The 14,323-nt window shown below is 38.9% G+C and overlaps 1 protein-coding gene across 1 annotated transcript; it reads right to left on the minus strand.

Annotated features, from left to right (window-relative positions):
• Positions 1–12: 12 nt before the first annotated feature.
• Positions 13–13,173, minus strand: LOC109466552 (gamma-aminobutyric acid receptor subunit pi-like). The gene is made up of 9 exons (XM_019764285.1): positions 13,079–13,173; positions 6,264–6,349; positions 6,055–6,122; positions 5,299–5,525; positions 4,819–4,901; positions 4,038–4,175; positions 2,731–2,883; positions 1,991–2,232; positions 13–939 (listed from the first exon to the last, which is right to left on the minus strand). Exons 1-9 carry the CDS (start codon positions 13,165–13,167, stop codon positions 13–15), a joined length of 2,013 nt encoding a protein of 670 aa, XP_019619844.1. The 5' UTR covers positions 13,168–13,173.
• Between the last annotated feature and the right edge of the window lie 1,150 nt (positions 13,174–14,323).

Here is a 14,323-nt window from a genome sequence, read left to right on the forward strand (position 1 = left end):
CGTATCTAGATGTTATGCATATGTGGCTGCCCAGTAAATGATGTTCAACACTACGAAGGTAAAAGGAAACATGATTCTTGAAATTTTGTCTATTCGGTTCACGTTTTCATCTTTGATGAGTCTTTCGGTGATCTCAGAGAGAGACAATCTTCCTCCAAATGTTCGGAACCACCCGAGTCTTCCCATGTCCAAAGACTGGATGAATGAGTTCCTTCGCGGCTCTTCGTTGCGAGCCGGATCTTCACTCATAGAATTTCTTCGTCTGTTACCTGAAAATCCAGCGGCGTTTCCTAAACTATCACGCCGTTTCTCGGACTGTGCTCTTCTTGGTCTTGAGGGGAACGTCGCTGCCTTTACAAACCCGAACCGGTCGCTGGTTGCGAATTCTTCACCACCGCGCATGCTCCTGATCCGTCCGTTTCTGGTTATTGTTCTGACGTCATCATCTTCTACGTCATCAGCATCCGGGTACCTCCGTCCAAATGAGACGCCGTGTTTTCGGGCGAATTTGGAGTAAGAATGCCCCACTACATCCGCCACGTCAACGTAATATCTGTGTGGCCCTTTCCGCTTTATCCCTTTTACGCCTGGTATTTTCTCTATCCCAAACGGCGTCTTGCAATCAGGGCAACAATCCCCTCCGCAACTCCTGATGGTAGTCTCGTTTAGTCTCGATCTTGAAGCACAATTCACCTCTTTATCTGGTACTTTCTTTGGGGCTGTCGTTCTTTCAATAGTCTCTTCGATAATTTCGATGTCTTTGGGATCTCCCCCGTTACCTTCGTCGTTGACGAAGTCCATCACTCGAAGGCGCCTTCTTATTTTACCAGTTGAGGTGAGATCTACGATGTCGTCCGAGTCGTCCGAATCTTCCATCTGATGTATAATCCCTCCTGCCGGCTGTACTCTCCCCATCTCCATCAGGTCTCCGTTTTGCTCCTGTGGGTTTGTAGTAAAGGTGCCAAAGGAAGGCAGTTAACACACATATCACCGGAGACTGATCTGACTGAATCTTTTGTTCTTGTGCCTTTATGCATGGTAGAGAACCTTGGACGCTTGATGTGTCAATTTGTCTTTGTGTCGGTTTTTCCCTCAAAGGTACTGTAAACAGGGGCCCCTTTGTCAACATGATAAATATATCCATACTTCCAGGGACTGTGTTTGTCGTTGTACCCACCTTACTTTAATTGACGTCAACTTTCATAACCCATACCAATTTTGAAAAAGAGGATAAAATTTGAATTCAACGTACGTGCCCACAATACTGACTTCAACCCCATTTTTCGCCCATAATTGACAAACTCACATCATATGCTTTTTCTCACCAAAAAAAAAGGTGTATACCTGACACTTTCGCAACTACTCGGGCCTTCTTTAACTCTACCGAAGCTGGAAGATACATTGTTAGCAGAAATGCCAAAAGCAATAATCCATGGATCACTTAGGAACAAAATTAGCTCAGGCCGACAGAACCACGGGATAGATGGTGTAGATAGAATGTCAGGTGTCACGCTTCATTCTGCTTACATCTGATCATAGCTCTCGCTAGTTAAGCTGCATGTTTCATTTACCACGTTGCCATATTGGCTGTCATATTATGTTTATACAGTGCACACGACTGCAATAGTCATTGCCATGATCCTGTTTCAAAGTTTACACTAACTGAAGTTCAAATGAATCTGTTAGGGGGTCCAAACCAACATAACCTTTTAATTTTTCAGCCTAACACCTACCAGCCAATCGATGTTCGCCATAGCATGTTTAGAACCTAATGCCAAAAATGTGAAATTCCGCAATGACAATAGTATTATAATATTAAGTAGCCCGAAATCGAATTGTTCCTTCGTATTACCCAGACCTATCCACATACCAAATTTCATAACAACAGTTTTTTTTGTTTTGTTACTATGCGTTAAACTACTCAAAAAAACATGAATACAGACACGAACACTACATTAAACACATTGCCAAGGTGGTAAGATATAGTCACCTCCTGGAAGCTTCGACTGTAAGCAAGTCTTCTCCACTTTCGCCTGACACCTTCCTTCTTTCTTCTCTTCATGGTGGCGGTGTGGTAGTGGTAGTTGACGGCGGCATACTCCAGCAACGCGCCGAAAACAAAAATGAGACACCCCACCAAGTACACGTCAATGGCCTTCACGTAAGAGATCTTGGGGAGTCCTTGACGTACCGTGGCGTCGAGATTTGTCATAGTCAGCACAGTCATGATGCCTGCAGACAGACGAAATGGATTATGCAAAAAATACGATCGAACAGTCTGCAGTGCGAAACGCCTAAAGCTATGACAATAAATCATTCATCTTACATGTCATAGATCACGTCTTAATAATCTGTTAGATGTAAACTTGCCACAGGGTTATAGTGGCATATTGGTAAGTGCTCGTGTATCTCGCTACGAAAATGTGTCAAATGTACTCCTACTCTAGACCAATATCGACTTGTAGAGCCCTTAAATTTATCATTTCTGGCGTGGCATTTAAGAATAAAGTATTATACAGCCTAGGGATTCATAATTTTGCTTACTACTGATGTTTCTAAGAGTTGTGGATTTAACCAGTTCTATAGATCGATGATGACACTTACAGCTGAGACTTACGTTTAGTTCAATAAATCCCCACGGTATATTGATTAATATTGGAGAAAAGGCTGTACTAAACTTGCTTGCGACAAAAAGTTTACACTTAAACTGTATAAAGTAACTCTGGTTACCCAGAAGAACCCGCGCAGCAGAGGCATCAGGACTGATCCAAAACGAGACCCAGGAAACAGCCACCACAAGGCATGACGGGAGATACGTCTCCGATATGAAGTATCCCATGTTCCGTCGAATCACGAAGGAAAGAGCAAGCCCAGAAAACTGTCCTGCAAGGGCAGACAATGAGTCTTTCACCATCTAGAGTTGATAGAATAGCACCCCGAAGCCATTGATTACAAAGAACATGGCCGCTCATATCTATTAATAAACAATGTCTGATTCAAAGTATGATTTATTATTTCTTCAACGTAAAATCGTCATAATAAGTCAACCTCATTCCTCTTTATATTTTGTTTACTCTATTTTCTTAATTTTTGCATCCTTTATTTACTAACTCGTGGTGATTTGTAACTGTACTACTAACAGTTTAAAGGCGGCAAACAGCAAAATCATTTTATCATTTCCGACAGGTTTTTCTCTGACAAATTTTCCTTGGTATTCCTTTCTCTCTGAGCACTTAACGTAAATGGAAGAAGTCATGCACTAAAATTTATCACGTTCTCTTATTGTACTACGGGGGAATATGCCGCGTATGAATAAGAGCCTCAGCAAATCCAGCCAAGAGATAAAAGTTCATTTCATCTATTTCGTTCCATTACTGCATTACCTTATCTTTTTCCGTAGTCGGTGCAATCTGCGTGAATTAAGGCCACAGCAAGTAAATTTTATGGATGACATACTCCGCAGACGTAAAGTCCAATGCGATAGGGCGACAAGGCGGGAAAAAAACAAGATTCCTAAATTGTCAAACTGTGTTATATTGTGCTAAGTTTACTGCCAACTATTACAACATTAACTTCCCATTTAAAAACAACTTTGAAAAATGAAAGGCTTCAATCATTGTAGAAATTGTTTTGATTCGGTGGAAAAATCACATATACACAGCCACCAAGACAAAACAGTAAATCAGAGCTTTGTCTTGACTTCATATTTATCTGCCATCCATGTTCCGGCATGTGATGTGATGACTGGTTTATTCATATATATATAAACACATAAACAAATAAAAGTCTGTGGCAGCCAAGACTTTTGCACCTTAATGCATAGCTAGCAACAGACATCTTTGCAATTTTCGGCTTATTGTCCACTGTCAAGGGGCAACAAAATTTCTTGTTTTTTTTTTCCAAAATCAGGCGAAAATCAATGCGCGCGCTGATGTCATCCATGAAAATTACTAGCTGTGGCGTTGCCCTATCTTTTTTCCCTAGTCAGTGTAATCTGGGTGAATTAAGGCGCAAAGTGCCGTGCCGCCAGCACTAACCTGTGGTGTACTGTGCCGCTGTCTCGTGGGTGTCATAACCGCCCAGGTCAAAGTGAGGCAACTCAACATTTTCAAACCCTCGCACGGAGTCAAATCCCCAGAGCCAGTAGTACACTAAATCTTCCGTCGTATAACCGTCTGTAGACAAAAGGCATCAGACACTTAAATGTTAATTAGTCCCACGCGACTCATCTATTATGAATCATTATAACAGTTCAAACGTATTAGAAGCTATCTAAGGTATACTCAATATAAAGTATCATATAATCCAAAGAAACTAATAACCTGGGATATATTGGCGAACTTGGCAGTTTGTCAAGTCATAACATTGGTTTAGAATCTTAAATCTGTACAAGATCAAGGACGTACTGGTACAAAGTGACTGTGGAGCTTCTTTGAATTCTGCAACTTTTAAGTTTTATCGTTGAAGAGGTTCATCAGTCATGTAAGATTATTCATCAATTAGTGACTTGTTTTGAAGGGTAGAAACACGTACCTCCAAATTTTCGATGTCAACTGTACATCTTGATAACGGAGTGACCTAGTCTCGCGAGAACACTAGACTAGGTTGAGACTTGTGCCGTTTCTTTAGTTTTAGTTTTTTGTAATGCTACTGTTTAATTTCAAAGCCATTTTTATCAATTCCGATGTAATTTTACTCGTATCTAACTGTTGTGTGTCATGTTTTGTAATGCATGGAGGACGGCATCAGCTGAATTTACTACCTAGTGCTCCACTTGTATTGTCGTTGCAAATTGAATAAAGAAAGAAAGAATCTTACATGTTTCAAACTGTAGTGTGCAGTTTTGGGCATCCAGTGGGTACATGTGCATCTTCATCCAACAAGAGGCAGTGGTTGTTAATCTGAATAAAAAATAATTATACTTCACGTTAAATTCTGTGCATTACCAATTAATATCACTCTCGTCTTTAAACATGGGGAGTGTTTCTAACAGGAATGACGTAGGTAACAATAGAAAATGCGCATTAACATTGGTTCGGGAACTATAGGTTACCGACCAACCTGATACCAATTCATAAAAACATAAAACATAGAGTCCATTATTTTTGGGGTGGTACCCTTAAAACAATCCAGGTCCTTCCAGTAACCGTTTTTTGTCAGACCTTTGGGTATTTTTGCTCCATGAATGTCGATATACATTGGGACAGTATTGTTTTAGTATGTAGAAAAGTGACTAGAATATTGACTTTGAAAACGTGGGTTTCCAAGCCCTACAAACTGCATTGAATGCCTTGAAACCTTAGTTTATAAATGACGCTTCCATTATTGAAGATGTGCATGAGCTGCTGCCCGATGGTGACGTCGTGGAACCTGGAGCCGCGCCCGTTCTTGATGAACGTGTCAGGCCGCCAGATCCGCAGGGTGGTCTCCCCTTCAAACGTCATCTTCTCTCCGTCGTACAGATGGCGGAAGTCCAGCCTCTCGTCCACCCAAGACTGCCGGATGTCGTAAGACACAGTGTACTCCTGTTTGTGAAATGTTGAGCTTTAATAAGATTAAATACAGTTAAACCTGCCCAAGGATCGAGACCACACTGGGGACTGGAGAAAAGCGGTCACCTTGGACAGGTGGTCTCCTTGAGGAGGACGGCCTCACAACATGACTAAAACATAAATGGTTTCCAAGTCGAGATGTTCTAATGTGAAATGCTGTAAGCATATTCAGTTCTGTGGTGAATGCATGTGTGTGTGGGGGGGGGGGGGGGTAGCACATGGCACAATTTACGTCAAACAAAAATCATTGTCCAACAAAAACATTTTCCTTCTGCGAAGGGAAACATAATAAGATTTAACGTTTTTAACATTATGATACAAGGAGTTCAAATAACAAACATTAATGTAAGAAAAATATCAGTACAAGGAACTTGCAGTAAAAATGCAAGAAGTTGTAATCATCATGTAGAGAACTGAAATGAACTGCATTATACTTTACGTAGTATTTTAACATTGGGTAGTAAGACACAGTAGAACGTTACAAACTATGCATTGCTCTTACCATATTAACATCTGAAATGCTGTCTATGCTGATGACATCTACAAGGACCCCAACTTTAACCGGAGCACCTACGGAATAGAAAGAACGCTGCAGGTCACGTCACAGAAACAGTGGCGTGTATAATGGCGTGTATTAACTATCTCCCTTGTGAAAGTGAAAAAGACGTTGTGCCGTTCAAGTTACAGGAATGAAGTTACAAGTTGAAGTACCTCTAAAATTGGGGCGTATTCGCAGATCGTAGTGGTGTAAAAGTCTCTCAATGGCCAAGGTCATATCCCATCGTCCTTCTGCAACACTGTAAGACAAACGGAACAGCATATTCGTACAAAAATATCGATCATAATCTGTGTGTCATCGACATAGTAGATGATTAGATGATTTAGAAACTCTAATAATAAATAGCAATATTCAAGTGGTGGATATCAACATTTTTGTTCTACCTAAAACGTACTGTACTAATTGATGTATTTTCGACACTATTTTCAATTTCATTTTCATTTAATTTATCATATTAATTCATTTATGTTTATTGGTGCGCCAGTCACTTTCATTTTATGTTCGCTACACATTTTGTATGTGTTCTTTCATCCTGTATTTTGTATGTTTTATATTCTTCAGCAAAGGATCTTATAAGCAAATTTATGCTTGCTATCTAATGCTCAAAAATTCATGTGAATAAAATAAAATGAAAAGAAACTATTCGCTACATACAGTAAGATTGCCTCTGACAGCTTGCATACTGCTATTGGCCTTGTGACACCAGACGTCTACCTCGTTTATGTTTTAGTATCCGTTGCGGATGTGTAAAATATCAGCGATACTTGCTTTTGTGCAGTTACATTATGCAAACATGTCAAGCAGGGATCGAAGTGCACTCAAATTTGGAACTGTACACCCAATTCTTTGTTTCTGTGGATGCACCAGTGCACCCAAATATTTACGCATGAAAAGATGTTAAATGTACAGTAGTATACAGCATATTCTTAACATGTGCTAGAAAAATAATGAAATCATTACAGTAGGACTTTTCTTTAGAAACGAAACATAATCAGTTTTTGCTGACATTCTACTTATATAATTTTATATGGTCACATAAAAATGTTTTTGTGCACCCAATTGTTTACGTTGGGTGCACCAGTGCACTTATTCCCAAAATGACTTTCGAGCCCTGTCAAGTCAAGTCAAAGTTTCTAGTACATCTCTACACGTAAACTACGCTATACTATACTATATTCCAAAAGAGTACAATGAGCAGTTGTATATATACTATACAGGTTCTATGAGTACTGTACAGAGTGCCGACTAAATTACTGGCTAAGATCTATTACATACAAATCTACATATAGGTCATCCTATGTATATCAATGTACATATTATACAAGCACGTTTAACACACTGTACATGACACACTGATGGGTGGTGAATGTCAAATGCCACAGGTCATTGTATAATTGATGATTAAGATCAGGCACCTACGCATTTGAAGCAATATCATATCAGAAGAAATAATTAACCTTGAAGATCATGCCAAGTGTTGATAGCTTTCCACTTCTTGATAAGTGAAAAAGGTCATCTTTTCATGCATGGGCCACAGGTCAATGACACACCTTAAAATTAATTGCATTACCATTTGTCTCAGGGTTTGAGAATCGCAGTAGATTACGCATAAGGTCACAGATTAAGGTTCATTCAGAAGCAAACAAACTGTCACGGGTGATATTTTTTGTTATTCCAACATTTCATGACTAGACATGGTGACGGCACTCCCAAGTTTTATTTACTTATTTTATGCCACCAACAACGCAGAGGACCAATACAGGACAGGACAATATCCATTTAACGTGAGTGAAGTGAGGAAAGTCGTGTTAAGTGCATTTCACAAGGGCACAAGATCGGTCGGACATGTCAGGACTCGAACCCGAGACCTGTTGGCTCCGAGTCGAGCACTCTGCCGCTAAGCCACACGACCCTAGATTCCACATGGTTACGTCCCAATTTACTTAGTGTTGTACATAACTGTTAGCCTTTTTGTATGGACAACTTTTCCTTTTACACTTCACAAAAGACGCCTTTCAACAAAACACCGTATTATAAATGATGAGGTTCTCCACACATAAATTGAATTCACAACTTTAATATGCATGGCAATGTTGATGAAATTAGAAATCTGCAGAAAGTTATATTATCACTTATCAATGTTTTGTATGCTCAAGACATGACACGCTGAATGAACTAACAATGGACCGGTTAGTGTACATGCTGCCTATTGGGTTCAGTAGCTACCAGTGAACACCCTACGATGCATTTGCGTAGATAACCTTTGGCTTTACAAGATGTTCGTCCTCCCTGAGGCACCAAAGGAGGCAAAGCACTTTGGAAAGACCAGATAATCACGTCAACGTGCAGCTGCACCCCGTGTGAGGGATGAACTACTCTGATCTTCCATCATGATTAGTACAAATCCATGACCATTACCGTTTCACTGCAGTGGATTTCCCGTACAGGTTACTGACCTGCACTTACTGCAGATGTGTCACCTTTTTACTGCATCCGTGTATTCATGTATATTCCGTATGTAGATACTGATTTAAGTTATATGGAAGGGTAACGATTCAGGCAAACTTACAAGGTGTATTGAGAAGTTACTGTGGACCAGTGCTAAAGGAAAGCCATTTGCATTTCGTGGTAGTCTGATGGCATATTTACAGTTCACCATCAGTAGGCCCCACATCCGTGAAAAGTTTCTTCTTTTACACAGCCAAGTCTGTTAGATACATTATAGATACAGTTCTCTGTAACCACAAATATATGTAAATATGTAGATATTGAACGTTTTGGGATGCATCTATAGCAGCGACTCTTGGGCTGCCGTGCAATGTGAACCAGTCAGAATTGCCCTGTGGAAGGTGACGGACGGTCACCAAAACGTCGGCTGAATAAAAGACTTGGTTGTGTAAAAAGATCATAGATTGAGTCTCTTTACTCAGTAGGCCCCACAGTTAACAAACAGAAGGCCCTTATAACGTACAGCATGGTAATTCAGTACCTAACGTTAACTGGTCTGTAGAATGTATATCTATCACGCACAGTCTCACTATTCAATATGACTGAAGTAAGAAATCAAACTTGCTCGGGTAGATGGAAAACAAATGATCTGAATACTCCAAGATGCGCTTGCTACCATTATTAACATTACATCATGAATAGAAAGTTAAAACATATCAGCCATATGAAATAGTGTATTCAATGGACGATCATACAACTGTGGCTCTTCCCGTTGTACAACAAAGTAACTCCTAGAGTTGTTCGGCCTGTCCCAGACCTCAACATTAGTTCTAGATATCAGCAGCAAACGTTCGTTCACGTTGCTCTTATGCATTAAAGGCTGATAGAATGTCCCATACCTTAATGTGAACTGCATCATTGATAAGCCAATGGCTTGTAAAGGAGTTATGCCATGATTGCCACCGCACATTAAACTATTTCATACATAGTCTACAGCTGTCCCAGCCTTTCGCTCTATTATCCATATAGACCAGAGAGATGTCCTGAATATCTGATGAGGTACTTGGTAAGCCTAGATATATCTTAAAAATCGATATCATCTAGTATCCCCTCACAACTGTTTCCAGAATTCTTGGGTAATCTTATAAGTCTTGACGAATACCAAGCATCTGCAAAAAGAATCATCAATGGTCACAAGTCACTGACCATTGTCAGTCAAAAGAATTAACTCTCGAGTCAACCATGCAAAAGCTATACGAGTCAGCTTGTTTTGCTTTGTTTTGTGCATTGAATAAATATTTTAGAAACAACTACCTTAATTGTAATCTTGTTGTTAAATTGATTTGATACAAGCGTCATTTCTATACTTAAGTTTGTAGATTCTTCATCGGAGACAAAAATTCAAAGCCTGTCTTTGCAAATGAACATTGAAGTTTTATTATTATAACAGCAGAATCAATTCCTGTACATGTACGACATTGACCCACAGAGAGAGTTATTCATAGTCGACCTCACCATCAAATCTAATTTGTGTTAAGTGATCCGCACTTCTTAATGACCTGGAAAATTCACAATCTCCACAGTGTAGTCAGCGAGAAATTAACTGTCCGACGCAATTATCACTTTCTGAGAACTACGTGTTTTCATGATCACCCGGCAAGGTCAGCAGCTTTGTGTGGCCAAAGTCACGACCTTACTGTAGCCTGGAGCGCTGATGAGCAAATAGTCTACGTGTTCAAGAGGTCTGATAGCCTTTTTGTTGACTATGATTGGCAATTATTGCAGGCATGTGCGGGTCTTAGGCTCTGATGCTAAGCTTTATTTCTTAATGCTGAACCTTATTTACTAGATAGTAATTTATCGCGAGTCGAAATTTCAACTCTTTTAATACTAAATATGCTGCACAAAATGCATGCATTACCAAAGTAATTTATTAGTATGTTTATGTCTGATGGGCAAGTAGTCTACGTGTTCAAGAGATCTGGTAGCCTTTTCGTTGACTATGATTGACAATCATTGCAGACACGTGTAGGTCTTCTTAAAGGTAGCGTCTTTAAAAGTGCCCTGAGGCCAAGATTTATTTCTGAATGCAAAGCCTTATCTTTAAGATCGTAACTTATATTATGGCAAGTCAAAATCTTAGCTCTTTTGAAACTATACATAATCTGCACAAGATGCATCTCACGTCTCTACAAATGTTCTGAGGCCAAGATTCATTTTTTAATGTTAAACTTTATCTATAAGATCGTAAATTATCGCCAAATCGTAAATTATAAGTCCAAATCTCAAATCCTTTACAACTATACTATAAAAACTAAGCAAATATCTCTCTAGTGGAGAACCCAACAACTAGTACTACTAGTACTGTTACATCCTCGCATCATTGAAGACTACAGTTGATGATTTACCTATGTCCTATGACATGAAAAACGTATTTTACAAATATACCTTACTCTCCATAAAACGCGAGAGTGTGTCAAAGGTTAATGGCACCATATTCCCTCTTGGCCCATGATATTCCACTGAGAACTCATTGTAACTACTGCCTAAAAACCATCTCCTACGCGGTTCACTGCACTACGTCTGGGTCATGCAAATAATGACTGCGTTCTCCCAGTAGACTTTATTGCAACAACGAAATTTGTATTGAGATGGGTTTGACCTAATTGATATGATCTATGAAAGATTTGAAAATTAGAAGATTAATCAAAGGAAAGTTTCTTTCTTAAACCTATACAGGTGAGTGTGGTCATAAAAACTACAGCTATATTCTGTAACATATTGCTCGCAAATTCAGTGAATCCAACCATTTACTCGTAAATTCGTTTTTTTTTTGTGAATTTTATCGGGCTTGCCCATGAAAATTGCATGTCATTTAATCTAAGTTAAATATAACGATTCATGAATTTCAAAGTATTACCATGATAAAAGACGGAAACTTGGTTTTCTTCCTCAACGTCATATTTGGGGGAAACAGTCCTTTTCAGTGCATTTTCCTTCTGACATCACTTGCATCAAATAAAACTGTGCGAGTTTTACAAGTTCTCCGTAACGTAACCCCTTAAACGTTTATTATTACATTTTCCAAACATATATATAATATATATACTGTGGCATGGAATACGATTATTGTAAAGCAAATTCATAATGTTTACCTTCTCATAAGGTCTGCCTTGTAAATTCTTTCTCAAACACAATCCATATATATGGTCAGACATGTACAGGAGTCTAAATCCCTCCTGCTATAAAATTGAAACATGATGTAACCCAACACTAGTTACCATGGTGACAGACGTCTGGTTCAGGTCATTGAAGAAGATGAAACAGAGCACAAACAATGTTTTCCTTCGGTAAACATAATTATCTAACATATCGTTTGTGCAGACAGCCCCGCCACCATTACCATAGGATCCTCGCCTTTGGCATGGATCCCATCTCCCAACGATATACGCCGGTCTGGACTACTGCATCATGTAATTTTTACCCAATAGCTCTCGGGAGAGTGTGCCCTTCTGATACATTCTGCCACCGAGGTCGTTTCTCACGTAAGATAAAAGCCACGATAAAAATGCCATCTGCCGCAGACCAGCCATAAACTAAACCGTCATCAGACGAGAGGCTATACATGCCACGGAAGTAAAACAAGTTCGGCATGAGGAATTTTTTACTTGGTGCTGTAAAAACGTTCGCCCTGATAAATGTTTACTTACAGCAAGTAGCAATAAATTACGCTATCCAATAAAGCATCGCTGCTAAGCCATGAAGGCGTAAAATTGGGGAGTTTGTTAATTAATCAGGACAATCACACAAATCAAAGTGCTCGTTTACAGTCTGATCTAGGTGTCCAAGATTAACCCAACTTTCTTTCATGCTTACGAATTCTTCATATGATAGTATAAATGACGATTTTAAAAATTATTAACAGCTTAATATATATAATAGAGAGAGTGCACGGTGAAATTCATATAATATTCATTATTAATATTCATTAATATTCATGCTAGTTGGACAATATCTGCATCTGTATAATACTTATCGTACAGCAGAAAACTAGCCATTGGCATCTACATGAACTTACTTCTTTAAACAATGTCATGTAATTGATATGTCTTTTCTGTCAATTATCGTTCCAGAAAAATGGCACCATTAAGTGTCAACACCATATTGTTCGTTTAATATGTACTTAACAAGCAAATTCTATCTATATGCCGACAGGATTAGTATATATGATATTTTTTGAAACAGTAACAAACTATATAATTAACACTAGTTAATGCAAGATTCACTCACTCACTCACTCAGTTCTCTTGCACGGAGTGCAAATCCTATTTATATGCCTACAGAGTGGAAGATTACTAGTATCAAAGTTTAATATTCAAACATCATCGTACCCTACACCACATTCTCCACTATTGTAAACCCAAAGTGGACTATGTCTTACCTTTACTGTTAATACAAACATTACTTTACCCTACATCACATTCTCCACTATTGTAAACCCAAACTGACATTGTCCTACCTTTGTTTTCCTTCAGAGGCTGCGATGACGGTGTTCATCAGAACCAGTCCCAACAAGACGTGGCCCAGAAAAGCCGTGGTGCCAGCCATATTCGCCATCCTCATGATCGGTGGTAAGTCTGCAAGAAGAAATGACAAACAATAGGTTTATCTAAAATATACATGCATGTATCGACAACATACCGTCCCACAAAACAGTCTAATATAAATAAATGATTAGCAATTACTTTTTGTCCACCGGGGTACATAAACGCCAGTAGTAAATTCCCTTTGACTGATAGGTTGAAGTTGGTGATGCTACAGTAGTCTGCAAAAATCCTAGCCAGAAGCAACGTTTATCGACGTCTTTATGAGTTCTGTGGCGTGTACCATCATTTCAATTTTGGGTAGAAAAACCAACACAATTTATCATTTAGTTCTCGATACCTTTCCGCTGACAGGTTTCCGCTGATATAGCGCCAAGTTAATACGCAGAGTCCTTTAATTGTTTATTACTTACGGTTTCTTCAAAAAGGGCAGCACCGTAGGTAATTTTTCATGTCAGTGAGTTTCTCTGATTAGATTTTAATGACCCCATTTCTCTCGAAGTCTATTCTGTCACATTCATTTTATTCATCATTAAAAAAGTTCTTGTGTTAGGTTTCAGGTCTTAAAGATATCCAGATGCTTCGGGCAAAAACTTTCAAAGAGTTCCCTTTGCGTAAAGGATGGATAGATTTCTGTTATCCGGCAGCATTATAACACCTTCGTTTGGATAAAAATTGAAGATACTGGTACTGAGTTGAAACAGCTATTTGCCATAGCTAGCTTCCCTTTTTTGGAGTGAGGCCAAAAGCATCAACTATAATTTTGTAAAATCGATTATGCAGCAATATTTAGTGCTATCCCGTGAAAAAAGGAAATGAACACTTCTTACTCATTTTATTTTGTAATAGGTATTCTCTATATAGTCTGGGCCCCCTCAAAAACAAATCTAACAGAATCAAATGAATAGATGAATAAATAGTTGTACTTGAATGTTTTCTGACGGAATGTGACTGTTGACATCTCAGGAGGAGGTTGCCAAGTATGACAAGATTTGTGAAGAGGCGTATCAGCAATCACCACTACATAATCTAAAAAGAGATAAATAGATCATTACCTTTTTATCAAATAGTCTTTTAAAAGGATTAATTTCTTGTCCAATAGCAAACCAGAATACCTTGAATTTATTCTTGAATTATTATGTGCATCAATCTTCACATTG

The sequence above is a fragment of the Branchiostoma belcheri genome, unplaced genomic scaffold (genome assembly GCF_001625305.1).
Source record: "Branchiostoma belcheri isolate BF01 breed outbred unplaced genomic scaffold, Haploidv18h27 scaffold17, whole genome shotgun sequence".
In the NCBI taxonomy this organism is placed as follows: Eukaryota; Metazoa; Chordata; class Leptocardii; order Amphioxiformes; family Branchiostomatidae; genus Branchiostoma; species Branchiostoma belcheri.